The sequence below is a fragment of the Trichoplusia ni genome, chromosome 9 (genome assembly GCF_003590095.1).
Source record: "Trichoplusia ni isolate ovarian cell line Hi5 chromosome 9, tn1, whole genome shotgun sequence".
NCBI classification, from domain to species: Eukaryota; Metazoa; Arthropoda; class Insecta; order Lepidoptera; family Noctuidae; genus Trichoplusia; species Trichoplusia ni.
In genome coordinates this window covers 7,319,104-7,345,857 of record NC_039486.1, presented here as the reverse complement: position 1 = coordinate 7,345,857, position 26,754 = coordinate 7,319,104, and the positions used below count along the sequence as shown (strand labels likewise).

Sequence of the window (26,754 nt, the reverse complement as noted above, 5' to 3'; positions counted from 1 at the left end):
TTTTTTCTCCATTCTTTATGCTCCAATCAGATTATCTGTAATTCTCAAGAAATAAAAAACGTACCTATTCAGATTTCGATTATAGGTACGTTCCGCAGTTATGCCTCCATACACCCATTGTTGCATATTTTCCGTCATCTTAAATGTATTTTCTGGCAACATTTCACGTAGTAGTTATAATTTTTAAGGTGAAAATTACGATCATTGCGAAATGAAAATTAATGTCAACATAATGTAATGCTTTAAAATGATGATTAAATCGAACTATTGTATTGTCTGGTTTTTTTTGTTTCTTTCTTATGATGAGATTTCAACAATTAGTACCTACGAAAACAAAGCAAGATCATAGGTCTCTATGATCAAGATGATTGCACGGATAACCGAGTGGTTGAGGTCACCACGCCAAACCCACTGAGCAGTACGTTTCGCGGGTTCGATCCCTGCGTAGGACAAGCAATAGTGGGTCCCACAATTGCTTGTCCTGAGGGTGTGGGTATCTTTGTGCACGTGATTTGTATGTTTGTAAAACCCCCCGCGACACAAGGAATTAATTCCTTACTGCGGGAGTCGTTAAAAAAACCTAGTCTTACGCCATCTCATTGCCGTTTAGTAATTTGAGATTAGTCGGATATTATATTTTTTTAACTGAGTCTTAGGGAATTCCCGACCGTAACTATTCACTTTCTTGGCACCATTATCATACACTGGACTCCAAATCCGCCATTTACAATAATAGCCGATGAATAAATCAATAGGATTAAAATTACAATTCATTAATCGGCCATTTCCAGCTTAAGCCAAGTTTGGTCTTGATATATGTACGAGAAAGTATCCACAAAACGTACTTCCTTAAAAAACCACCAGAAAATATATTAATACAATCGAAATCACTGATCAAAACAATTTTTATCATTTTGTTGCTGTGAACTAAATTCTCTAAAACTTTTTGCCGTAGTCTTAAATAAAAAAGTAATTCAAAGCTAAGTTTGTTTAAAGAAAGTTTTAAATAACCCCCCATTACCCTCCCCATAACCCGTTTCCCTGTTAAAGTAGCATATCGTTTTTTGGGCTCTATAATATCTGTGTACGCATTAAATTTCCCCGGTTTAGTAGTTTTGGCGTGAAAGCGAGGCAGACTCACAGCTTTCGCATTTATAATCTCAATTAATAATAAGTTACCATTTTTTTCTCATAGCTTTTTTCTTTCCACATGTATCCGAAAAATAATATTAAAAGAAAAGAGTTTGAAACAACGAATTTATTTATAATTAAAACTAGATTACAATGTGTAATAATTATGCAAAAATAACGAAATTCAATTGTGCTAAAAGTATAACGAATTTGTAAGAGAAAAAGTTAAAAACGCCAGCAAAGCAAACATACAAATTCAATACTGGTATTGATTATATAGCTGCATATATACCTAATTATGCGCGATCGTAATAAAGTTGTATCTATGTCAAAATTGAAAAGACAATGAAATATAAATAAGTAGAATTAGAATTTAGGTCAGCATTGTAAGTAAAAATCTTTCATATGATTTACCTATGTAGAATTTACTTCCTTCAAGATAGTATGCATTATTATCAGAGCATGATAACTCTACTGTCAACATACGTGTTCATTCTAGATCACGTAGCAAGCCCTCCAAGTTTGTTTTACTCTAATAACAATTAAATCAGAATGTACAATTCATTCATAATGACATTTTAACTGCGAATCTCACGGTATATCCTTGTTGATAGATTATTACTTACAAGAGTTGTATTATCAGATATTATCCTAATACAATAAAATTATACGTTGATATTAACAATAATAAAGAAGACACAGAAACTAAGAAATCGAGAAAAGTATCATGCAAATATCACACAATAATACACTATCAAATGTTATTTAAATAAATAGGTACTTATTAAATTCTCTATTTGAAATGTCTTTTTAATTTATATATTTATTTCTTATTTATTTAGTCAACTAAATTTTGTACATCCTAGTGTCAGAGTGGTATAACATCAGACTATAATTTGTAGGTAATTATTTACATGGTCTACGCCAATAACTTTTAGTTCGTTTCACAATTGTTTAGAAAGTAATAATTGTTTGGATGCTCGCAGTTAACTAGACCAAGGTTATATAGATTTAAATTGACAAAATCCGAGGACAAACATATAACTGATATAACAGAAGCAACTAGACTAGTAACTCTTAACAAAAAGATAAAACATATTGCGGTCTCTGTCTCACTATATAATCCTGGCGTCACATCAGGCTCACACTCACAAGGATTTATTGAATCGAGTTGGCAATCTGGAACTCAACGCTAGCTCTTATTCGTATAATGGCACGAGTTGTACCTACGCTTGCCCGGCAGCTAACGAGGCTAGTAGTATCATTATACTACCGAAATTTAGTAACGCAAGAGATTCGGCCTTGTAATGTCAAGACCGAATCTCATGTTTCATTGTCCACATCCTTGGTCTTAGCTTGACATACATATATACAAGTGATACACAGGTAAAGACACGAATTACCCAAAAAATTTTGTTTATTTATTTTCACATTAAGGTCACCTACCAATTTAGTGATTAAGTGGTCAAACATGAATATCGAAGCATGACATTGGTATTTTCTCATAGTCCAACATAGTCTGTTTAATCACTAATGACACAACTAAGAATATAATATGTATTACAATATTGAATAAATGTCAAAAGCTTTCGGCTTATACATACACATTTAGGTTGCCAATTATTTAGGTATACAATAACTTTGATATCTGAACTTTATTTATTTTATTTGCACAAGTACATAAATAATTACTAGAAAATCATGCCTTTCACTTGTGAAATGCATGGCTACCTCAAAAAATCATGAGATTGTTAACATGTTTCCCTGTGTTAATGGACGGGGACATACAGGATTTAAATCCCACTTAGGAGATGTTACGATCTAGAAGGGTTCATGTGATTTTTATTTTGTTGCCAGACATGAAAACAGCTCATGCATTCTTTTTTTTATATCTTAGCAATGAACTTGGGTTATATAAGGATTATGGGGGCATTGTTCTCATTGAATAAAACCTATAAAACTCAAAATATATGTCTGTGTCTCTGTCTGAGGTAGACTTTACCTAAAATATATTACAAAATAAATATCTTAATCATTCTTTTTATCACCAGGTTGTTCTGATTCCGTAATGGCTGGTGTTCCACCATTCTTGACTTGTCTTTGTTGTTCCTCCATCTCTCCAGAAAAGCCAAATTCATTGACACGCTTGTGGTCAACCTTGTAAATCCAGCGCTGGTATAAGAAGATGAAGAACACTATGTCTGTAACAAGTTAAGGTAATTATTATTATGCTGGCCTGTCAGAAGCAAAATTAAAATTAATGTAAAGTGTAAATATTACATGTTAAATTAGTACAGTAAACACTCACCATCTCTGAAGCAGCCCAAACGGTACATAGTTGGCATTTTAATAACAAATGCAAAGATATCATCTATGAAAGTATTAAGGAACTTGTAAGTCATCATCCTCCATGGAAGATGTGCTACAGATTTCAATTTGTAGTTGATGAACAATTGTGGAGTCATCATGATAAATCCAAAGGTTAATAAATAACCATACATCATGTTCAAAACAAAGGAATACCATCCCTTGTGTTCCTGGTAGAGTAATGAATACACTCCATACCCTATCAGAAGAGGGAAACAAGCCCAGCTGAGGTAGCGGAAAGCTAACATGTCATACTGCTTGGTACTTGACTCAACATAGGATCCCTTGTCTGTGAAAGTAAGTTTTGGTATTCCCAAGATTCTTTCCTCTCTATTTATCTTAACATCCATCACTTTGTTTATCTTCCATATTTCTATCAGCAATCCAATAAAGCATGAAATTCTAACCATGACATTAGTTTCATTGTCAAGAACGTAAAGCAACACCACGGTTGACTGGAAAACATTGAAAAACACAGATCTCACAGAGAGACCTTCTAGAGATTGCCTGTTGTTCCAGAATTGAATGTCATTTTTGAAAGCCAGCAATTCAAATATTGAGTGTAACACTGAAACACTGATAGTGAGGGCTAGCAAGTAGGGAGATGTATCCAGAAGTAACTCCTTGACTGTGTCCTGTTCCTCATCCTGCTCTTCAGCTCCTAGTGCCGAGAACATGCTCAACTTGTCTCTCATTGCCTGTGCTGTGTAGAGCTGCCACTTAAACAGACTTAGTGGTTGAAATGTCAGTTCAAGTTTCAGGGAATCAGATGTCTTATTGATTGGTACATAGTCACGCATCATATTCCAATAATCATTTAAGAATACTGCAGGTTTGTACTGTTTGCCATCCGCTAAGAAGAAAATAAACTCATCTAATGGAGGTGGTACACTGCCTTGCATCCAATTTGTTTGGTCAGTTACCAAATTAATAGTCAAGTTGGGATGCCAATGTGATACTATTTCTTCTTTAAGTGTTTCAGCTTTTATAATCTCTTCAGCTGATTTCTCAGTTTGTCCAGTTAATAAATTGTGTGTTTTCATATATTTTAATTTTTTGTATTTATTAAGCATCTTTTTACCATATGTCACATAAGGACCACCATAATTTTGTTTGTTATTAGGATCAGGTGATTTTCCATTTTGTACTATAAATACATGCAAATAAATTGAACCATTGTTCTTTAATGAGTCAGATGGTGTAATACTAGTGGAATGTGTAAATGTCCCATCATTTTGAGGTCCTCCAAGCCAGTCGCCATAAATAAGTCCAGTTTGCTTCCAAATTAAATCAGAGTCATCCAAATTGGAGTAAAACTCTTTTTCTGATACATAGCAATACATATCCAAGACTGTTCCATTAGCAAACATATTAATAGCAGGAACACGAGGTGCTCCGGTAGGATTACTTATATCTGTCTTGGGAGCAGCAGGTTGGCGGAACATTGAAGTGATAAAGTAAACCACTAATGCCCTTATAATCAACGATTTTGTTATGGCAAAGAATGATTCCATTTTTGATGGTTGCATTCTACGACGTTCCTCATCAATCTGGGCATTGATCTAAAAAGAAGTACTATTAGAATAAATGAAAGAATAGTTATTTTATTTGACCTGGTTTAGGAACCAGGTTATTTTTAAAAATGAGGTAATTTTTTTCGAACCATTTGACCGGAACGATTCTGCCGCTTTTTAAAATAAAACCACATTTATTTTTCTACTTACATCGACCGCATCATCAGAAGACCCAGTTGCCTCAACAATACTATTTTCGACGGAGGCATTATCTGTAGGGTTAGTAGAATTGTTACCGTCGCTATCTGCCATATTTAAAGTGGAGAGTATTGCTGCGTTATTGCTTCAAATTTTCAACAACACTTAACATTTGCAAGGTTCTAATTCGTATTCCATAAAACGAAATTAATTTTATAGAACCACTGTCAACCAATAAGCCTATCATCTATCATTGACAAGATGAAGGTATAAATTATTTTTTATTGTTTTCTCATGGATTACAATTTGACTAGTAGCCTTTTAAGCCACAAAACGGCTGATGCAATCCAATGATTGTATTAGTTTAATTTTTTAAGCATTTTGCGACTTCTCTTGCAGCGTATTATGAATTAAAGAAGTATTTATGAAGGACATGAAGCAGGATGTAATAACGCCGAAACACGAATTTAATAAGATTAGGGGCTACTGTCCAACGATTTTTCAACGTACGCCTCGAATTGGGTAGATTAAGAAAAGCCTAAGTTAATCAAACCTTTAGGAGGGCCTCAAAATATGTAAGGCTCTATTTTAAATCGGGTACATAACATTTACTGCTACGATCATGAGGTGACTTGTGTTAATTTATACAATTATGAGTTGTAGGATTCTGGCACAATTCCAACAAGATTTTTATTCGAAAATCTATCTCAAACCAGCAGACGGAGAATTTTACTTTTGGATAGGTATAGGAAAACACACCAGTTAACAATTATCAACTTTATTAAATGCCTATGTTTTGAAAGTGATTAAGGGTTGTACAATTTGGACCCTGTAGGAACTACTGGAGTACGTACTAAAAAGTCATTATTGCACGATTTATTTCAAGTTTTAACGCTCTACATAATTACAAATATTTAAAAAAGTCAATATAATGCTAAAGAAACAATATTTGCTTATAAAGATATCTATCATCATCATATTATTTTTCCTGAGAAGCAACATCAAATTAATACCTTCTTAAAATTAGTTAATAGTTTCATGAAGTTTTCTTCGATTGTATCTATTTAATAAAAACTACGTGTATAAGTAATGTTTTCGTGGTGATAAATTGCTGGATTCACATCTTATTTTTTATTCTTGTAAAAAATGTCGTGGACGGTATTTTTAAACGCGTATGATTAGAAAGGTTTGCAACATAAAAAGCAAGATACTAAACTGCTTTCGATAGAATTATCTCTGCCACGCAGTACTATATTACATTTACTCTTACCAAAAAATACCGCGTTACAAACGCAGTCGAAATAGAAACGCTTCATTTTGTACTTGGTTAACAAAGTCAATCAACGTTTTAAATTTCAATAGCAATTTTTCAAATTTTTGGTGGTTCTAGAAAGTAAAACAATTATATCATATTTAATGGTTTATTTAAAACACAAAATTGAAAGACTGACAGTTAATCGGACCCAAAATGCATTCGGAAACCTTACCTTGTATGTTTAGATTCCCAAACCATTACGAAATTAGTTTCGACAACATTAAACAAAACATAAAAATATTACTAACAGCAAGTCACTTTATAAAGTTCTCCTAGAATCTACTCAGTAATACTCAGATTCTGCAGTGCAAATGTTGAAATTCCGACACTGGTTTCCATCACAGAGATTTCATTACCTACATTTTGAAGATTACTTAAAAACATAGAAATATCCTAATTCCTCACTAGCAATGTAAATGGATGCATGATTTCCTGCCTATAATTATAAAAGGCCCACGTCAACCTTGTACTTGCAAAAAATATCTTCATAGAAAAGGTGGTTTTCCTTTTCACTTGCATTCATCACCTCGCATTGTTCCACGCGGTCCTCTGTACAAACTGTCATAATAAGATATTTTTTACGTGCACATGATTTAGACCAGTATAAATGGCAACAGTCCACAAAATATAGCTAGCTTAACAAACTTGTATAGTTCACATTTAGGATTCAAATATGTATTATGAAAACTAGCAAAACAACTATCGGAATAAAAAATGTTGATATTTTATAAATGAAAAAGTTTTGGATAACCAAGATTTCGTCGCGAAGGTAAAACTTAAAAATTAAGTACCTATTTAACCTATAAGTGTTACATTACGACAAGTTTGTGTTTGTCGTAGCCAAGACAGAAACTTGACTTCTAAAGAAATTCTACTAAATTAATTACGCTTAAAAAGACTTTAATGAAAACTGTGAGAGTATTTAGAAAGACAGTGAAATTATAACAAAAAATATATTATACAATTTCACGATTGTATAACTCTAGTTGTCTAGCATTGATTGAAACCATTGTGATGAGAATCTAATAACCCTCAACATTCAAATACAAATATAGACTTTATCCATACTAAATTGTGAACTGCCACCATTTCTAAGCTTTTTTACTACAATTAATCTTGCATTTCCTCAGGCAACTCGTGAGGGTTGAGAATGCCTGGCACCGATAACTGAACTCTTCGTTTTTCATCTTGTGCTTGACGAAGGGCAAGTAAACGTTCCTCCAAATATAAATCACTGTCATCTTCACCTGTGTACTCCTGGAAACAAAACAGGATCATACATTACTTATCTTCTTTTCAAAGCATGGTTTTGCATGGTTTTTCTTAGCAGGACGTTATTCATCAATCATATGTTGAGTAAATGTGGTAGAGTTTTATGTATGAATTTGTAGTCACAAGTCTTCAAGTTAAAATAAATTAAATATATTGTCTGCCAATCAAATAAATTAGCAGGCTTGAACATTAATATATATAAGATAATAGTTTAAAGTTTTATGTAACTTAATAACACTTACCCTTATTTGAACTAAGAAGTCTCTTAGGTGATCCTTGAATGCAGGTATAGCTTGATTCAAATTGAATAATCCTTGAACAGTTATTTTTATTTGATTGTCAGTCAAATGAGGGAACGCTCGCTTTAGTAGATTAGCTACATATTCCTGAAATAATAAATAAATAAAAATATATTTGCAAGTAAAATAAAAATTAGATCAAATTGCTATAATTGTGTCAAATATTTACATTATCGATAATTTAATTACATTCACAATGTATCGTAATTACCTGGATGTAGAGAACATTATCTGGTGTGGGCCCAAGTGGCACAGTTACTCTGCCAGACTCCACCAAAGAGAATATATGTGCTAATATAGTAGCATGCATAGTGAGGCCGGCGCCATGAGACGTGTCAGTGACCACACTGAATATATGCTCCAATATATCACACAGATAAGTCTGGTAGAAGCTCTGAGCCGCCTGTGGGTGCAACTCTACATTGTGTAGCAATTTGTATAGAATCTGAAGACCAGTGTCTGCAACATTCCTCATTGTATGCTTAAATGCCCAGATAATGGAATCCAGTACCAATTTAAATTGTGCTGGAGGTATACTTAGGAATGCTTTAAAACAATGTGTATTTACTGCTTGTAATAACAAGAAAAATTCAGTCCTGTGTTCAGGATACTCTTCAAAGTCTTTGTTTATCATTTCTAGGGTACATTCAAAAACTGCATCGAATATCTTGGGTACCTCTGAGGTTATGTGACCACCAAGTTTATAAACAATAGCAGCCATACATGATAAAACTTCAGGCTCTCGTGCATCTGGTACTGCTGTTCTTTGATAGTCCAAGAGAACTGCATCTAAAAGTGGTGGAATGAAATTTTCCAGAACCATACTATTATCTGTAGAGCGCGAAACCCAATTGGCGATCAACTTAAGGGTCTCCTTCTTTATAATTCGCATATTTTTTATTAAAGGTTGCTTAGTTACGACTACGCCATTCAAGGCTATAGCTTGGCTAATGTTTTCTGACATAACTTTGTAAACATTGAGCATGTCCAAATATATTCTACCCAGCTGTACAACATATGGATGTCCAAGGGCACGGCAAGCTCGAACATTAGTTTTAAGAATACTCACAAGCTGTTTAACAGCTTCTGGGTCCTTAAGAATATCCACGTTGTGCGAGGCTTGAGATATAATATCGTCCCAGACCTGGTTGGGCAGTAGCATGTACTTTTCAATGAGCTGTTCTTGAGCTACTTGATCCACTTGTGCATTTATCATATATCCTACAGCTTCATAGAAAGTATGCACTTGAAGTGTTTGTAAATCACAGATAATAGAACTGATTGTGCTTAAGATTTCCTCAATAAATGGACAAGCCTCGCCAACTTGAGTGGTGACAAAATGACGCCGGCACTTGATAGCAATCTTTATAAATGTGTCACATGCCATATCCTGGACACCGTCGTGAGTCTCATGCATGAATTCAAAAAGTTTATTCACAACAGTTTTCAAAAACTTCCAATGTGCTCTTAGAAATCTGGGGTATTGGCCCACCACATACATTATATTACTAGCAATAATGGCTTTGTTATCTTTGCCCTTTTTCTGTTCACACAGGCCCAACAGCTCTTTTATTACAACAACAAGAAATCTCTTTTCATCTTCTTCCATTGTTGCTCCAGAAATTGAGCCAATAGCCCAACATAATGTATTTAGATTTTTCCATGACCATTCCGTACCATTAACTTGATTCTGCAGTTTTTCCGTCATAATGCGCTCAGTGTCTTGATAGTCTAGATGTGTCAAATACACTAATGTTTCTCTCATATTCTTATATAAATTAATAGAATCAGTGTCCTTCATAAACTCTCGCACAACTTCACCATTTTCATTCTCCACCACTAATACTTCTTCTGGTTTGGCCATTCTGGAGATCATAATGTAGCGAACACTGCTTAGGACATCAGAATACAATGCTTTCCTGCCTACACTTTTCCCTAAACTGTACATGTTGGATGTATGTGAGCATGGTGCAATCTTGTACAAATCAGCAGCCAATGCATTCCAAAACTCCAAGCAAATCTTAAAAATCTCAACTTCCTCTACTTCTGATATCAAAACAAGATACCTGAGAGCATTCATCAAAGTGTTGGTAAGTCCCCGTCTCTCAATAAGTTGCCCATGTTCTTTAAGGTAAGTGCAGAGAAAAAGAGCAAGATTTTGTATAAACACTTGTTCTTGGTCTCGACCAGCAGCATACGCTTCACGTATGTTGGTAGTGAGAGGCAGCATAGCTTCTAATTGCTCCATAGTCTGCACCAGTAAAGCAACAAACTGCTCCTCATAGTTGCTAACAGTCACACCAGCAATCTCTGTCAGGCAACTTAATGTAACATTACGGAACATTGGTACATTCAAAAACTTAAACACAAGTGTGCTTATCAATTTCATTTCAAATATATATCCAAGAGGAATCCAGTTTAAAAATCTTAACAAAGTATGAAGAGTGGCATCAACCAATGGTGCATTTTGTGAATTTTCAAGAACAAATTGACAAAGTTGGAAAATTTGACTGAACTCTGAACACATGGTGTCTTTTAAGTGTTTAGCTTTTGTTTGAGTGAGTTGCCCAGTACTAAATACAAACACTTCCTCACTAAGCAGCTTTAAAATAACCATGTTGTTTTGACAGAGACATTCATTTGTCTTAGATGCACCCACAATATCACTAATAAAACTCTCCCAGTTATGAGGCCATTCTCGTTTCAATACTTGAATCAAGATCATGTTCAGCTTTTTCAAATACACTTTGTTGTTATCCATTGTCACTGGATCTGATGAGTTTTTAATAATAAGACCAACAATATATTTCTTTATACCTTCGCATTGGGTTCTTGGCAGTATTTTCCATCTTGTTTGTATCACTTGTTCTAATATTTGTAAGGCATAGTATTTTGTTTCTTGATTTTGGGAATACTCCAATATTGTGTCAACACGAGTCCAAGCATCAGGATGTTCCTTGAGTGCTGTCAGTATCTCCTGTGCTGTTCGTTGTTGTTCTCCAACAGTAGAGTATAGACATCCAACAATATTATCAAGCAGAGTTATGTCTAATTTTTGGTTGAAATCCAAAAGTTTAGAAGCTTGTTGCTCTAAAGTTGCCATTCTGTTTGTTTCAACTTATTGAAAATTTGTTCCCTTTATTGAAAATCAAAACTCTGACAATTTTTTCACATTCATTCCTCACCATACGTATCACTGAAAAGAGATAATTCTTGAATTAAGGACTCTACTAGCTATAACCTCTTCATGATGCATAGAAAAAAACCAAGTTGTAAGAGTAATTAACAATACGAACTGTGACACAAACCGCTTGTTATGATGACAAAGAGTGCGAGAATTATTGGAATTATGATAATTACAACTGCCTTTATAATGTAAAAGAAAATATAGAGCACACACCCCGCATAGATACTAAGGATGTTTGGTAAGAATCGTAAGTGTAATTAAGTAACAAACACGATGGCTACATATTTCTTGGAGAAACATTCAAAGGTCGGTAAAGTTGATGATCAAATTAATGACTTACCCGAGAAAATAATTTGCGGCGCAATCAGTCTAACGCACTACCATACATACTAATCCGTTGTTTTCGTGAAGCTTGAAAAAGCTTACACGCATGTTGTCTATGCCAATTTTTTTTATATTCCAGAATAAATATTTCATAACAGGTTTAACCCAAAATAAAAAGAAGAATTAAAAATCCAAGAATTATATATTTGTAAACATCTTTTAGTGTTAAATGTTACAAATGTTTAAAATTAAATAAATTGAATAGAACTGTGTACATAGTAAATAACAATTTACAACACTCTCATGGCGTAAGAATTTGCGTGAGAACGAACGTTCCAAGCAGTTCAAATAAGAATAGGAAATAGAAATGCGAGTTTTTACAGACGGTAACACCGCATTACAAATACATTCATTTATTATCTTTTTTATGTGATTATTTCACAAGTATCAAAAGGATATCTGACAAAACAGTATTGTAATAAGTACGTATGTAAGAGATTAAACAAACAAAAAATACCGTAAGAATTATGATGGCAGTTAAGTATGTTAATATGGGGAAAGGGCACTCCTGTGCTTAAATTACACGATTTATATACAGACAAGAAAAAGGTGCCGGCTGTTGTCAAACCCAGACACCCAGTCCTATTTGAATACCAAGCTCTGTGTGGAAATAAGAACTGTCGGTCCGATTTCGTTTTTCAGAAAGGGTTTTCCTTAAAAAGTTGGCTAATCACCAGTTTCATGCACCAGATGCGGAAATATGGCTAATTACTTAGCTATGATAAATTATCACTTCAAAATATTTTTTTTAAAACGACGTCTTATTTTATTCTAACTATTGTTTTAGCAAGTAAGAAAAAATAATATATTCAACTGCAGCTAAAGTCAAAATCACCTATTTTTTGCGCCTTCTCAGCTTCGGTAACAAGTGATATTTTCATTTCTCACTTACCGCTACCATAGATATACTGTACTAGTAAAATAATATTATGGATGGCGTGCTATCTTAAATATCTGTGGTACAGGATGTAAGTCGTAGGTCTGTCTTCGGTAGAAAGGCAATGGATGCCATAAGTCAACAAAAATGATAAAATGAGTGATACTTAATAGATTAGGTTGATGAATAGAATTAACATTAAGTTTTTAAGTTGGCATCCAAAGGATACTAACCTACCCCTTCCTGCAGCCCAGCTAAATCTAGTGTGTCGTGACAAAATCAAAATAAAAAGATGCCTAACTTTTTTAAATTTCGCTATTATATTTCATCAATCACCTCAGCCTATCGCGGTCTCGTGCTGAATATAGTCCCCCCAAGTTGCGACACAACACCCAGTCCTTCGTCATCTTCCATTTTGAGGTCATATTTCTTGTATATATAGGTATAGATGGGTATTACAGTGCCATAAAGGCATGTACTATCACGATCAATATACACGGATAGTACTTACCTACTAACAAACAAACTCGCTTAACCTTCATTCTCACAGAATATTTATTTGACAAATAGAGGTCAGTTAAAATGTGATAAAAAGCGTTGATCTTCATTCGAATTATATATTATTTCAAGGTAACTAACAAAAAGGCTGTTTACATTATAAATAAACAACTTCGCCGTACTGCTCTGCTACGCAACTACGTCGAGAAAAATATAGTTTTGTATTTGTTTGTAGTCGTGGTTTAATTTAAAGTGCGTTTTTAGACAAAAAGCATCACCAAGCCCGTTTTCCTAGATCCCGTTTCCTACTCATTTTATAGGTGGGTAGTTCAAATTTGCAAACGGTACGTTACGATATCGGCAATCAATTATTGATTTGGCACATAAACCTACACCTACAACACGTCACTGACTTCATTCACGCCCTATAGAATACTTTATGATGCCACCCCGACCAACCAACCAAATCAGAACTCTAAAACGGTCGGGTTTCAGTGAGGGGTCAATTGGGTCAACGCAAGAACCTTTTTACGACGAGTAAAAAATATGCTGTCTGTATTGTCAGTACTAGCTTTAAATTTAGATTTAAATACATTTCAATTCGACCCAAATTGAGGCTAATACAATTTTCATACATATATACATAAAGACTCATGCTAGCTGTTTTGATAGTTGTTTGCACATATCCACATCGTGTATATTTTTATCAAATGGTGCAATGAATTTCTAATTTTTGTGTTAGCAAAATGTTTAGGAGAATATTTATGGTGTCATTTTCCAGTAATTCGTAATCGGCCATTGTATCTAGCGGAATCAGGGCCCAGATCCGAATGTTGTGAAGCAACTGTGTAGTGTGTACTAAATTAGTCCTTACAAACACAGGTTTTTTTTTCTCTTTAGTCAGATAGTAGGTGGGTGAAAATATTTTTTTAGTAAGAACTTAACCTACACACAGAATAAGGATTTAATTTTGTTTGCATTTTTACCTATACACTTAAGAGATAAAGAACTACCTTTGATTAGTAATCATCATCATCATCATCCACACCCTTTATCCTCCCACTGAGGGGCATAGGTCTCCACTTTCTCGTGCCAATTTCTACGGTCCTGTCATAGAAATCTAAATAATAAGGGTCGAGTCTGGATGAGGCTAGCACAGGACCCATAGGATAGAAATCTAAATAAGAGACCTTTATTATGTCATCGACCCATCTTGCTTGCTCCCGGGCGACGACGGTTGATTAGTAATAAATGGACAAAACTCTCTTTAGGACAAAATACTGTAACTTTTCAAGAACCGTTAAATCGGTATCTAAAAAATGTATGTCCTTCTTCCTCCTTTGTTTTAAGGACATTGCAAAAAGAGATAAAGTAAATAGATACCCAGGTAATAACATATAGTTTATAGAAGCATTACGCTACGTTAGGACGGAATTTATTGACCGTTTTATCAACTTGTGCATATTTAGTAACGCTTAATTAAGTACTGGACGACATGCTTCTATAGTTGTTCAAGAAATTAAGCTGTGCTTTTAAAATAATTAGGTGACTGTTTATTAAAAATATTATTTACAGATACGATGACATAAAAACATCTACAAAAAAATGGTTAATACGTATTGACTTTGATTATCAGATGCCAATGTAGGCACTGTCAGGGTATGTTATCATACTTCCGAGTATTTTTTGATGATATCACGACAGTGACTAATAAGCTACTATATAATGAGGTCAAAAACTAGCTCGATTACCTGCTCCATCTTTATTGTAAAATGTAAAAAAAGGGGTTTTTCCACTTAGTACATGTGGTTCTTTCTTGCATAATCTCATAGTAAGATTGTATTTAAACTGACTTACTATATGTGAAACGGTCTAACTAGTTCTAATATCTATCCACTATTAGTCAAGATATATTATAGACCTAATAATAAATTACTCTTTTTCACGTTAGTGCGTAATTTACTTACATTTTAAAAATAGCAGTTATGACAAAATGCATTTATCAATTCATATTCTTTTGCTTTGCTCATTAACGGGCGCAATGGTCAGTGTACGTCTTCCGTATGAAGGTAAATTAATATGATAATAAATACATAATTATCGTAAGTGCGTGAATTCATCCATAAGTGAATGACAAAACCTTAATGGTGAGATTAGCGTCATTGGTAGAATTGTTTGCCACTCACTTATTTGTTAATAAATTACTAATGTCTCTTGTCAGCTTTCTCGTTAGGCATTCAGCTAGCGTTAACCGGAGGTATCTTCGGGGTTTTGGTTTCGATTACTGGCCTGGGAGATGGGTGGGATAGAAAGAGTGTTTGAGTTATTGTTTCTCAACTTCCGAGCCGACTATAAAAGTAGTATTGTTATAATAGTAACGAGACGTATCACTTCACAGTGTAAGCCGAAGACCCCTCCATCCCACACACGGGAGTGGTTTTGATACGTTGGCTGTCTTAGGCCGAAGATACTCGGGCTTAGGAATGTGTAGGAAGTGATTAGCTTTTCAATCCAGAAAAAAAAATTAAACTTTAAATACTAGAAATTGTGTAATCACCAAAAACGCGAACGCCTTATATGTATTTTTCGCCGGATGCTATAAGAATATTTTTTTAGTTTTTACACGTAGTTACGTGGATTTTAACAAAGGATGCGACTACTAAGCAAAGTAAAAATAAAAACGCCAAATTTTGCTGCACAGGTCCTGCCTACTTGCCCTATAGGAAAACCTCGACTGATCCCACAAATACAACAGCCGAAGTAGTGGTAGATCCCAAGGCACAGCGGTGGAAGCGACTGTTAAATTAATAATATTCGTTTCTTATATCTACAGGTTACTACTTTCATGATAATTTAAATTATATTCTCAAATATGGTGAGGGTTATGGAACAAAATGGATATATTTCCCGGATGACGACGGAGTCTTGCATTACATAAATATGACGACCCCCGTTGAAGGTCTTTTGAGCAGAAATGTTTTAGATAATATTGAATATAGGCTGTATATTTGGTGGGTATTTATAGCTTACTGGTGATCTTTTCAAATAGTTTTTTTCGAAAGCTTTGTGAAGTGATGACACTTGAAAATAAGGGCTCACTTATTATTTTCAAGCGACTACATTTAAGGAATCTTGACTACTTAGACTTGGTTTCTTATATATAAAGCTCTTGTTTTTATAAACTTGTAGCTGTGGAAGCGCCACTATGTACTTACGCAGCGTGAGGCAGAATACCCTTCCACAACTGCAATAAACTTACGAAGTGTTATTAGGCAAACTGGACTATAATTATCGCTTTGTTTAAATATTTTCCTTTTATTTCAGGAATAATTCTGGGAGTTACATAATGTTGAATGAATTAGCAGAACCAACTGATAAGGGCAATCAAAAACTCACATCACGGATACTGCTATCTAATTTGCCATTAAAAGTAATTACTCATGGTTGGAGGTCATCTGCAGACACTGCAGGAGTAATGAGTGTAAAGAATGCATATGTGGAAGCCAAAAAGTCGATAGTCATAACGATCGATTGGAGCATTACCGCAGAATCATTGTTGTACCCTTGGGTAGCGAATGAGACTAAGGCTATAGGTGCGAGGATAGCGACATTTTTAGATAACTTAAATTATAGGTATAATATTTCGGGAAAACAAATTCACCTCGTTGGTCACAGCCTTGGAGCACACGTTATGGGCAATGCAGCATCTAAAACTAAAACAAGGATAGCTCGCATAACAGGTGACTATTTTTGCATTAAATATTATAGCGTTTATGTATCACAGTATTTTCTATGCCCGTCCATATGTCCAATGAACTTTATTGTAGATACTTAAAGAAACATCTTAGTAGGTACACATGCCTACTGAAGAATGAATTGATTAATTCACCTATGCAGCATGTAAATTTATTAAGTTAATATTTATTTTTATGTCTTCTGGAAATGTACGTTATGTACTTACCTTAGAAAATATTGTGAAGATTCTGCGGCCACCAGCTTTTTTTTCGAATTCGAATACTTATTTAAAAAACGCTGAGTTATTTTACAGGGCTCGATCCAGCACGGCCATATTTTGAATACCCACCTCAAGAAAATTCTGGTAAATTAGATTTGACTGACGCAGAATTTGTTGATGTCATTCACACTTGCGCAGGATTACTTGGTTTTCAGGAAGCAATAGGAACAGCTGACTTTTACCCTAACAACGGTATTGCGCCGCAGCCAGGATGCGATAATATAATGAAATTTTTTGGTACGTGTCATGTAATATATGAATAGATACTAATATAGCTTTTAGTCTTGAATGTTCTAAGAGTTCTATGACTATATAATAGCTTATGGGCGGTGCTGAACTGTGTTAGAGAAAATGGTTGCAAGTTTATTTATTTTTTTCTTTTACAGAAGCATGCAGCCATAGCCGGTCGTTTTTTTATTTTAGTGAATCTATAAAATACCCAAAGTCATTTCCTGCCTACCAATGCCAAAGCTGGACAGAATTTATAGAAAATCGCTGCGGTCAATATGGTTACATGGGCGAAAGCGTTTATAAAAACACGACAGGAAAATATTTCTTGAAAACAAATGCTTTTGCACCTTTTGGCAAGCAATCCATTGTGTAAACGCGTTAGAAAAGTATATAAAAACGAATGCACATACATCATTATTAATCAGCTAATGTAAAGGAATAGATCGGTAGTAATCAACAATCAAATATGAGTTTATATTACAAGTACAAAACCGAATTGCACACAATGTACCTATTTAAGATTGGTAATGATATCGTTTCCTGCTTCCCTAACCTACCTTGTTGGATAAAAAGTTTAGACGAATTTGATACACGTTTTGGCTATATCGTACATAAATATTTAGGTATATGTTTACAAATACTTAAGTTTCATAAAAATGAATGGTTTAATAAGTTTTTAGTCCGATACCTTTGCCTAATAAAAGTAAATAGGAAATATCTTTTGAATAATCCTCATTCTTCAGTAAGTTTATAGAATCTTCACTCTTCATAGCGGTAAGAGGGATTTTAAACAAATTTAATAGGGCTACAAAATAAAAAAAACCTGAAGAAAACAAGATTCGACTATCATCTTAAGGAAACCACCGGATAGCGTTAAAAACCACTACGTGGGGGTGATAGCCAGGAATTGCATTCCATTCCGTATAAGTTAATGAACGAAATTTTAAATGCCAGTCAACATCAAATTTGATGTCATTTTGACGTGCGTGTTAAGGTTATAATGTTTTATGTTTATCCCGCTAATTCATAAAAAAAAATAAGAAAAAACTGTTGTGTCGTTCAGCATAAAAATAATTAATATTAACACTTAGTTTCATCCAGCTTTTGACTTGCTGGTTATTATACTAATGTGTGTTTGTTGTTATTTGTGTAAAACTAAACTAGAATTGTTACAGAAACTTGGGATGCACATAATATTATAATAAATATTGACCACGAAGTTCTGGTAAACCAAGTTCGGAGAGTATCAGAAATATGAATAAGAAAAGAAATGTAAGTTTCATAAAACCTGAAGATCCCGAATTTCTCAAAGTATTTAAAAGGCAAGCTGGATATGATGATAAAAACCACAAATTCGACGAACTTGCAAATGCAGAGGGTGATTTTGTAGATGATGAGGACAGTGAGCAACCCCAAGTAGTTGTCCTCAAAGAAGGTGACTTAACAGCAGAAGAAGCTGAAGTGGAAAAGAAAAAAATAGAAAAACTTGAGTCTGAAACAAAAGCTGATCTGAGTCAACGAATAGTGTTTAAGCCTAAAGAAAAACTATCTGCAGAACCTGGCGCCAATAAAAGAAAAAAAGAAACAGCCAATAAACAAAAAGTTTCAAAAGAAAAAAAGACCCGACAACTTTTGTCATTTGATGATAATGATGAAGATATTGATAGTAATTAAAGTTATCAATCCAAAAAATTTAATATAATTAATGGCAATAAAAGCCTTGACAAAATTTAAGACCATAAGGAGTAACATAATGTTATCTGTTAAGACTAGCCATAAAGTTTACAAGTGCAAAATGATGTAAAAATGATTATTATGAAGTTGTAATATGCAAAACTAATGTGCATACTATTTAATTATGCAAAATAAATGGATTTAAATAATGACTGAGTTTTACTAATCGATTTCACTTGGTTGTTACTATGAAAATTAAAGTTTATTTATTTTTTGTAGTTTTTCTAACCTAGATCAGTGTTCAAGGGTGACTTGAGACATTTTGATGCAGAGTACTTAAGAATAAAAGACTTGGTATGTTTGAACTGCTTATATTGTAGTAATATGTTTGATATAAAGTTAACTTAATTATTCACTTTCTTTTAAATTATGGTTAATTAGATCCTGTGAACACTATCTTGTGTCATCACAGCTTTGTCTCTTCTTGATTTTAGTTTTAGAGCCATTTGATGTAATCACAGGCTCATTTTTGTAGTACACTTGAGACACTTCATTTTCATTCTGATATTCAAGTAGCTTATGAAGTAAAAACCTTCGTTCATCTTTTACAATAAAAATACTTTCTTGAACTTTTGCCACCTCATCACATAAGGCTGCATTCTCCTGAAATAGAAATGTTATATTCTTTATTTCCAAACATATTCTCAAATAAGTTTAGTTCAGTTGTTGTTTAGAAAAACCAATTTAATTTAAAAAAAAAAACCATGGAAAGGGAACATCCAACTAATTTTGTCTATCTAAAAAAACATAACTTTTTAATTATAACAACTCTATTAGGTATAATTTTTTAATGTAAACGTGTTGCAAAAATGTGAGCAAGTTATTTATTGACTTCCAAGCCGCTCTTTTATTTTCGCAACGTTTCGCTTTTATTCTAAACCATAAGCTTCAGCTTTGTTTGGGGACCACTGTTGATGAATGTAATAATAATTGTAACTGTGAAACAATAAATTATTCTTATTCTTAAACAGTACTAAGCTACTTTTAGGCACCTGATATATTTAGACCATAATTTTAGATAAAATTGTGTTCAAATCAAAAACTTACTAAAATTAAACTTTTTATTCGCATTTTCATGTACTTATACTTCTTCCTATAACGTTTATTTTGTTGTTCGCTTGGAATATTATTCATTATTTTGTTTATTGTAACATAAACACGATTGTATTACTTTGTATAACGCTGAAATCGCGACTGTAACGCAGAATTATTTTGTTCAAAAATAACACTGACAAAGTGACGTGACACTGACAAGTGACAACAAAAAATCATAGAGATATATTATACATGGAGTGAGCATATTCTACTATATAAATAATTTATCTATAATATGTATGTATTTAGAAATTATAAGTAAGTTTGTCAGTTGTCTGGTTACCATAACACAAGCTCTGCTTAGCTTGGGATCAGATGACCGTGTGTGAGTTGTCCCAGGATATATTATTATTATATTATATTAATAATTATACAAATATCTAACATATCGACGCGCACATGACAAAAAGCGTTTTGTCTCTTTTTAAGTAACCAAGAGTTGCATATGTAAAGAGAGATATATAAATGTCTGACTTGGTCCAAATTCGGAAACACACCTGTCAAATACCACAGTCATGTCAAAGAGTGTCGGGGGTCGACATATTAATCGACAAAAATCAGCTCATCTTGACTATTCACAAGTAAGTTACAAATTTTCACAAATTCAGTCGCATTTAGTAGAATGTATTGCTAAAAGATAACATTTCTGAAGATTGTTGAAACCTGTGTCATGTTTATGTGACTTACATCGTTATAATTTCACGTTTTAGTTCATTTCTTTGTATTGTTTACAAACAATAGTAGCTGTCAAGTATGACTAGTGATGTGCGATGTCCAAGTACCGTAAGTATCGATGGTAATGATGTAGCTTGTAAAATTCCTGCAAACGAAATTTTAAAGAAGAAATAGAAGGAATATACTGGTAATATACTGGTTTTGCAAATATAAACCCTTGACACTTCCCACAGGCTGTTGCTTGTATAAGTCATAATTAATGCCTTTGTAGACGTAAAGTAATGGTACCATGGAAAAAGAATGGTGATAAAGGGTCTTATGGAAACTATTATAATTAATTAGGTTTGTTAAGAAATTAATAAATGTCTATTTAAATATAAATTATTTTATTTTACTTAATTGAAAAGTATGTACATAAGAATTAAACATAAACTATCCCATTGGGCTATATGCAGTGAATGTAATATTATGAGTGAGTAAGTGACTGAAATTAAACGATTTAAAATGCAACTTTCTTTAAAATCTAATACTTACAAAGATTAACGTATTTATTTTGATAAGGATTGACATAGTGTTAAGCCTTATCAGAACAAAAAAACCAACGAAAGAGTTTTTTTGTTTCTTTTTTTTGGTGGCAGACTGTAACTGTGGTTAATGTGAAGTGATAACTTAAATCATACCTGAAGCAGTTCTCGCAGTTTATGATTTGATAAGGATTATCAGAAAAATGTGTATATTTAGGTATACATGTAAACTGTCATTTAATAATGAGTAGTATGAGGTTTTTAAATCCTAATGTTAATGTTCTAAATTCAAATTAAGTCTTCATAGGTTTCGTATTTTGTATAATTAGTAATTTTTACTCTGTTTGGAATATGAAGGAAATGGGTAAAACAACACGCGTAAATAAAAAAAAAATGTAAGAAACGTTTATTTAAAACTTGTATTCCCTCCGCGAGCTCTTATTAAAAATAAAAAAAATAAAATAATCTTTATTTCGGACAAGTTTCATCCATAGTGGGTTAGTAAGTAAATCTTATATCTATGTTAGTAACCTTAATGTTTAGTGACAAGCTCGTTGTTCGAGATGCATCTACGAACAATATCACACAACAGTGGCGAGTCGTACCTGCCTGCTATAGTCTTCAGAATGGAGTTGGAGCTGGCCCGCACCCTGCAGAGCAACGAAGCAGATTTCTGTCTGATGATGGCATGGAAGCCATCAACTTGTGCTTGGGTGAACATACCAGATGCACTGCAGAAACGGGGCAGCCCCATCAACATTCTGAATCCATTATTATATTGGATCCGCAGGGCGCTAATAGTCCGCTGAGTATAATTGGTCCATAGGCTGCACGTGTAGAATACCTGACAATAAGCTTTAAAAAACGTTATCTTAACTTGCTCGCTACACCTTGCAAACCTTCGTGCCAACATGTTACACCAGACTGCCAGCGCCCTACGTTCCCGCTCGATATCCACCTGGTCCCTAAGGTCGTCGGTTACATAATGCCCCAGATACTTGAACTGATAAACCCGCTTTAGTTCATTCCCGTTAAGTTTGATTGCAGGTACGGATTCTGGGCATTTACCACCGTCGGCCTTAAAGATCAAAAACTCGCTTTTTCTAACATTATACAATAGGCCATGTGCCTGAGCGTAAGACTCGCAACACTCAAGTAGCTCCCTGAGAGCCCTGACCGTTGGGCTCAGCAACACCATATCGTCAGCGTAACTGATGTTATTGATACTAACGTCATCAATGCGACAGCCGACTTTCTTGCTGCTGAGCTCAACGATCAGATCGTTCATATAAAGGTTAAATAGCTTTGGTGACGTAATTCCTCCTTGTCTTACACCACATTCTAGACCATACGGCACAGAAAGTTTATCGGCCCATCTCACGTAATTAACCTGGTTGTAATACCAATATTGAAGGATACGCAGCAGTTCAGCTGGCACTTTCCTCTCCCGAAGCTTGTCCCACATAACATCATACGAAACCAGATCAAAAGCACGGGAGAGATCCAAAAAACAAGCATAAACGGGTGTTTGACGTTTTGTATAATATTGCACTGTATGTTTGAGTCCCAGAATCGCAGTTTCGGTGGACAAGTCATTACGAAATCCAAACTGTGCATCATGTAATTGCAATAAACTATCTAAACGCGCGTCCAGCTGGCTATCGAGAACCTTTGCGATGATAGTAGCCAGGGAGATGGGTCGATAGTTAAACTTGTCAGCTACATCACCAGTTTTATTTTTAATAATAGGCACAACAATTGTACGCATGAGATCATGAGGGAGGTACGAGTGACACATACACAAAGAGTAAAACATAGCTAGGACTCTGGCTATGTGAGGACCAGCATGTTGCAAGTGCTCAATGCTCAGCCCGTCGTGACCCGGGGACTTTCCTCTAGTCATTTTTCGAATTGTATTGGACACTTGCTTCGCGGTAAAACGAACCAGATCCGCGTCACGACATCCACCCTCATCGAGCACTCGCAGCGGTGAGCCCAGCGGTGACTCAACTTTAAAGTGGTCTACAAACATGCCAGCAATGCCCTCCGGCTGATCAGCACCCCCAACACTCACAGGAAGGCCAGGCCTAACGTCAAGTTTTTTCGTCTCCTTCCAGAACTTTTTGAAATTATTAGCTTTACGATGAGAAGCTATAATATCAAGTTTTATTTGTTCTTGGTTATTCTGGCACCACCTTAGCTTGCTTTTAAATATTTTTCGCGTACAACACATGTCATTATAAATGTCACCCGACATTGGTTTATTATGCCATAACCACAGCTGGTATTTAAGCCTGGCCCTCGCGTGGGCGTCTCGTACGTGCTTATTCCACCCGACCACACGTCTAGCATGCTTCTTTTATGTTACTTTATGTTACTTCAGTCTTAGGTTTAATTTTGTTCAATATACAGTCTACGAACAAGGGAAAGTGATCAGACCAAAACACATCGTGCACTACACCTATATCAGCTACCGTTGACCAGGCTGATTGTGTGACGACACAATGATCCAGCCATCGCACACAACTATGCGCATCACTAATAAAGGTATAGCATTCCGACCTTAAACCTAGCTTCTCAATATCCGCACAAATCCACTTTTGCTCGGTACAAAAATCTAAAAGTTCTGAGCAAAATAACTCACCCGGGTGTGCGTTGAAATCACCGAGCATGTAAACAGATTCAATGTTACTACTTTCAATAATCGCACTTATTTCACTAAGGCAGTCAGTGAATTCCGCCAGATTATCACTCGAGTTAGTCGGCATGTATACACTGAACACAATTAGCGATTTATCTCCGAGCGACACTTTGATAGCCGCCAAACGCGCACTAACACAGCTGATCACCGATACTGAGTCAAAAACACGCTTACGCCACAGGATCGCAACGCCACCGTACGGACGTCCTCTAAGAACGTCGGCTGATGTATCTACTGCGGACTTTCCTGTGTATTCGAAATCTTCATGTATTTGGCCAAGTAAGGGTATCTCATGGGGGAGTAGCCATGTTTCCTGGAGGGCCACTAAGTCGGCTGACTGACACAAAAGTTTAACTGCATCGACAGACCGTTTCACCGACTTGCAATTAAAACTTACAAATTTACTTGTTTCATAATTACTGTCATCCATATTGTTACGATGTTTGTTTTAATATACCATGCTTACTGCTTCCATATTATTACTGCTTCCATACGGTTCTTCATCGATCGGATGAGAGTCACGATCACATGTTGTGGTATATTATCCCATTCCTCTTGGATTGCATTTTGCAGCTGGCTAAGTGTTTCTGGGGCTGGATCTCTTGCTCGAATTCGTCTCTTTAATTCATCCCATACATGTTCAATGGGATTCATGTCCGGGCTTCTTGCTGGCCATACCATAATGGAGATACCGCTACCGATACGCGCTCTTCGATGGTCTGCAGTTAATTTCGGCCCATTCGCTGGCTTATGCAGTGCCAATCCGCGTTCCTTCAACTTTCTTCTTATTGTAGAGTCACTTACAGCTACTCTCGTACAACGCGAAGCTGCTGCTGCAGTTGAAAAGCGTTAAGGCGTCGATTTCGTAAAGAAGTTGTTACAATAAATCGATCATCTCGCTCAGAAGTGACCCGATTCCTGCCAGATCCTGAACGGCGCGTGAACGAACCAGTCTCCCGATAGCGTTTGTAGACTCTATGAACAGATGATAAGCTTAGATGCAATCTTGCAGCCACAATACGCTGACTAAGTCCAGAATCCAGCAATGCCACCACTTGGGCGGCTTCTGCAGGAAAATATCCATTTGTTTTAGAAAAAAAAAGTTTTTTCAGACGTCCCAAAGTCACAGTAAATGAAATAAGAAACAAAAAGTTTAAAGACTAATTAAGCGCTAATTTTTAGTTTTTAAACGAGGAACGTACTCCAGCTCTAAATACACATTTGTCTCAAAAAAGTGATTAATTTCATTTATAGGATAAACAAATGAAATTTTAATTTCGAATTCTGATTTTTTTCTTCTTACTGTAATGACCAAACTGCCAGCTACACAATAATGTTTTTTTTTTTCATAGAATTAATTCTTTTTTGTAAAAAATTAGGACAAAAACAATAAAAACGAAAGTGTTTCGATTTTTTGATGAGAAGTGTATATATATATATCGATATTGAGAACGTTTCTGGCGGTTACAACCCTATGAAAGTCAGCCATCTTTAGTGCCCGATTTATTGTAGGCTTATTGTAGGTATGCACGTTAATTCCGTAGGTATGGCAAGTCCATAATATGTTGTGTTTCTAAGTCAATGCCATATGTCCATGGTCAATGCAAAAAATTGAGTTCAATTTGTTTATGACGCAGAACCACAGATCAAACAATCAAATGAGAAACGTTTAGGAACTATTAAATTTAATCTGTTTTACATTGAAAACAAGAAAGCACATTTCGAAAGATTATTTTAAGTATTTTTAGGAGGGAACTGGACGATAAAGCAACAGAAGTCCGTTACGGCACCATGCCGTTAGGTTTCTGTACCATCCGGTTTTTTAACATTCTAGATTTCGTGAATAGGTGGTGTATAAACATATTTTTTTATTACTTTTATCTCTTTATACACACAAAGTTCGATGCATAATAAGATATTATAATTTATTTTATCAGTAGGCACAGCTAGTGACAATTTTTCTTGAAAGATTAATTTGTAGCTGTATAATTTTGCAATCCATCCTTGTATTCCTGCCATTCCTGGGTACTAATAGAGGTGATATTTATAAGTTATAACTTCACACTCCTCTGCGAAGTAGGCACCTGTCCTTTGCCAGCGTGGTGTGCCAAAGGAAACGTCTGAACACGCGAGGCGGGGAGCCTTGCTTGCCAGCCGGCACGGACGTCGCTTCGGACCTCGGAGCCACGTAATGATTCCCGGCCACCATAGGCGCTGGCTTTCAGTAGGTGAGTGATGGGTAGCTCATCGTCTGACCAGGACCATGTCCGTGCCGGAAGGCTCGTTCGTCTTCCACGTGAAAACAGAAAATAGATTTCCTGACAAAAAAATCTGAGAAAAATCCGGCTTTTGCACTTTTTTGGAAGCCATAGAATACTAAGTACCAACTATAAATATTAGGTACCAAATCGATTTTTCAGAACTGATTTTTTTATGTTTGTTGGGTCCTTATACCTCAATGAGCAAATATATATATTTTAATTCCATTAGTTCCCCCTGAAATAATGTCACAAGATCGAGTATGACTCGTATGAAATATGTCTGGGCCTCAATTCTGCGGCCATTAAATTGCGGCCCTGAAAAATAATAGGAAGGTACAAGGTTGTAGTTGGATTCATAAAAAGGTATACAGATTCAAAACCTTATCGTATTTTATTTATTGTTAAAAAACATTTTACTTGCCTATATATAATTATATTAAAGGCAATGACAACAATTAACAGGAAAAAAATATGTT

At 34.9% G+C, this 26,754-nt stretch overlaps 3 protein-coding genes across 4 annotated transcripts; 1 reads left to right on the top strand and 2 right to left on the bottom strand.

Annotated features, from left to right (window-relative positions):
* Nucleotides 1-2,530: 2,530 nt before the first annotated feature.
* Nucleotides 2,531-5,474, bottom strand: LOC113497768 (cleft lip and palate transmembrane protein 1 homolog). Its single transcript, XM_026877472.1, has 3 exons — nucleotides 5,223-5,474; nucleotides 3,440-5,060; nucleotides 2,531-3,332 (listed from the first exon to the last, which is right to left on the bottom strand). The coding sequence occupies exons 1-3, from the start codon at nucleotides 5,322-5,324 to the stop codon at nucleotides 3,160-3,162; spliced, it is 1,896 nt and encodes a 631-aa protein (XP_026733273.1). The 5' UTR covers nucleotides 5,325-5,474; the 3' UTR covers nucleotides 2,531-3,159.
* Nucleotides 5,475-6,617: 1,143 nt separating this feature from the next.
* On the bottom strand, nucleotides 6,618-11,756 carry LOC113497767 (exportin-1). Of its 2 annotated transcripts, XM_026877470.1 has the most exons (4): nucleotides 11,624-11,756; nucleotides 8,308-11,292; nucleotides 8,040-8,183; nucleotides 6,618-7,782 (listed from the first exon to the last, which is right to left on the bottom strand). In XM_026877470.1, exons 2-4 carry the CDS (start codon nucleotides 11,197-11,199, stop codon nucleotides 7,636-7,638), a joined length of 3,183 nt encoding a protein of 1,060 aa, XP_026733271.1. In that variant the 5' UTR covers nucleotides 11,200-11,292; nucleotides 11,624-11,756; the 3' UTR covers nucleotides 6,618-7,635. The 2 variants fall into 2 exon arrangements, with proteins under 2 accessions (XP_026733271.1, XP_026733272.1); XM_026877471.1 differs by lacking the exon at nucleotides 11,624-11,756 and having other exon boundaries at nucleotides 8,308-11,332.
* An 860-nt stretch (nucleotides 11,757-12,616) lies between these two features.
* On the top strand, nucleotides 12,617-19,171 carry LOC113497415 (phospholipase A1-like; the record flags this gene model as incomplete). The annotated part of the gene is made up of 5 exons (XM_026876962.1): nucleotides 12,617-12,635; nucleotides 15,876-16,053; nucleotides 16,367-16,782; nucleotides 17,091-17,294; nucleotides 17,444-19,171. Coding segments are annotated over 5 exons (1,035 nt in total), but the record flags the coding sequence as incomplete, so codon positions are not given.
* Between the last annotated feature and the right edge of the window lie 7,583 nt (nucleotides 19,172-26,754).

Bases quoted from the DNA above. Each gene is read 5' to 3' on its own strand.
- LOC113497768 (XM_026877472.1), bottom strand. From the start codon at position 5,324: ATGGCAGATAGCGACGGTAACAATTCTACTAACCCTACAGATAATGCC. The intron at 5,061-5,222 runs GTAAGTAGAAAA...ACTTCTTTTTAG, and splicing joins CTTCTGATGATGCGGTCGAT to ATCAATGCCCAGATTGATGA. The intron at 3,333-3,439 runs GTGAGTGTTTAC...AACTTGTTACAG, and splicing joins TTTGGGCTGCTTCAGAGATG to ACATAGTGTTCTTCATCTTC.
- LOC113497767 (XM_026877470.1), bottom strand. From the start codon at position 11,199: ATGGCAACTTTAGAGCAACAAGCTTCTAAACTTTTGGATTTCAACCAA. The intron at 8,184-8,307 runs GTAATTACGATA...TTATTATTTCAG, and splicing joins ATAATGTTCTCTACATCCAG to GAATATGTAGCTAATCTACT. The intron at 7,783-8,039 runs GTAAGTGTTATT...TTTTGTTTCCAG, and splicing joins ACTTCTTAGTTCAAATAAGG to GAGTACACAGGTGAAGATGA.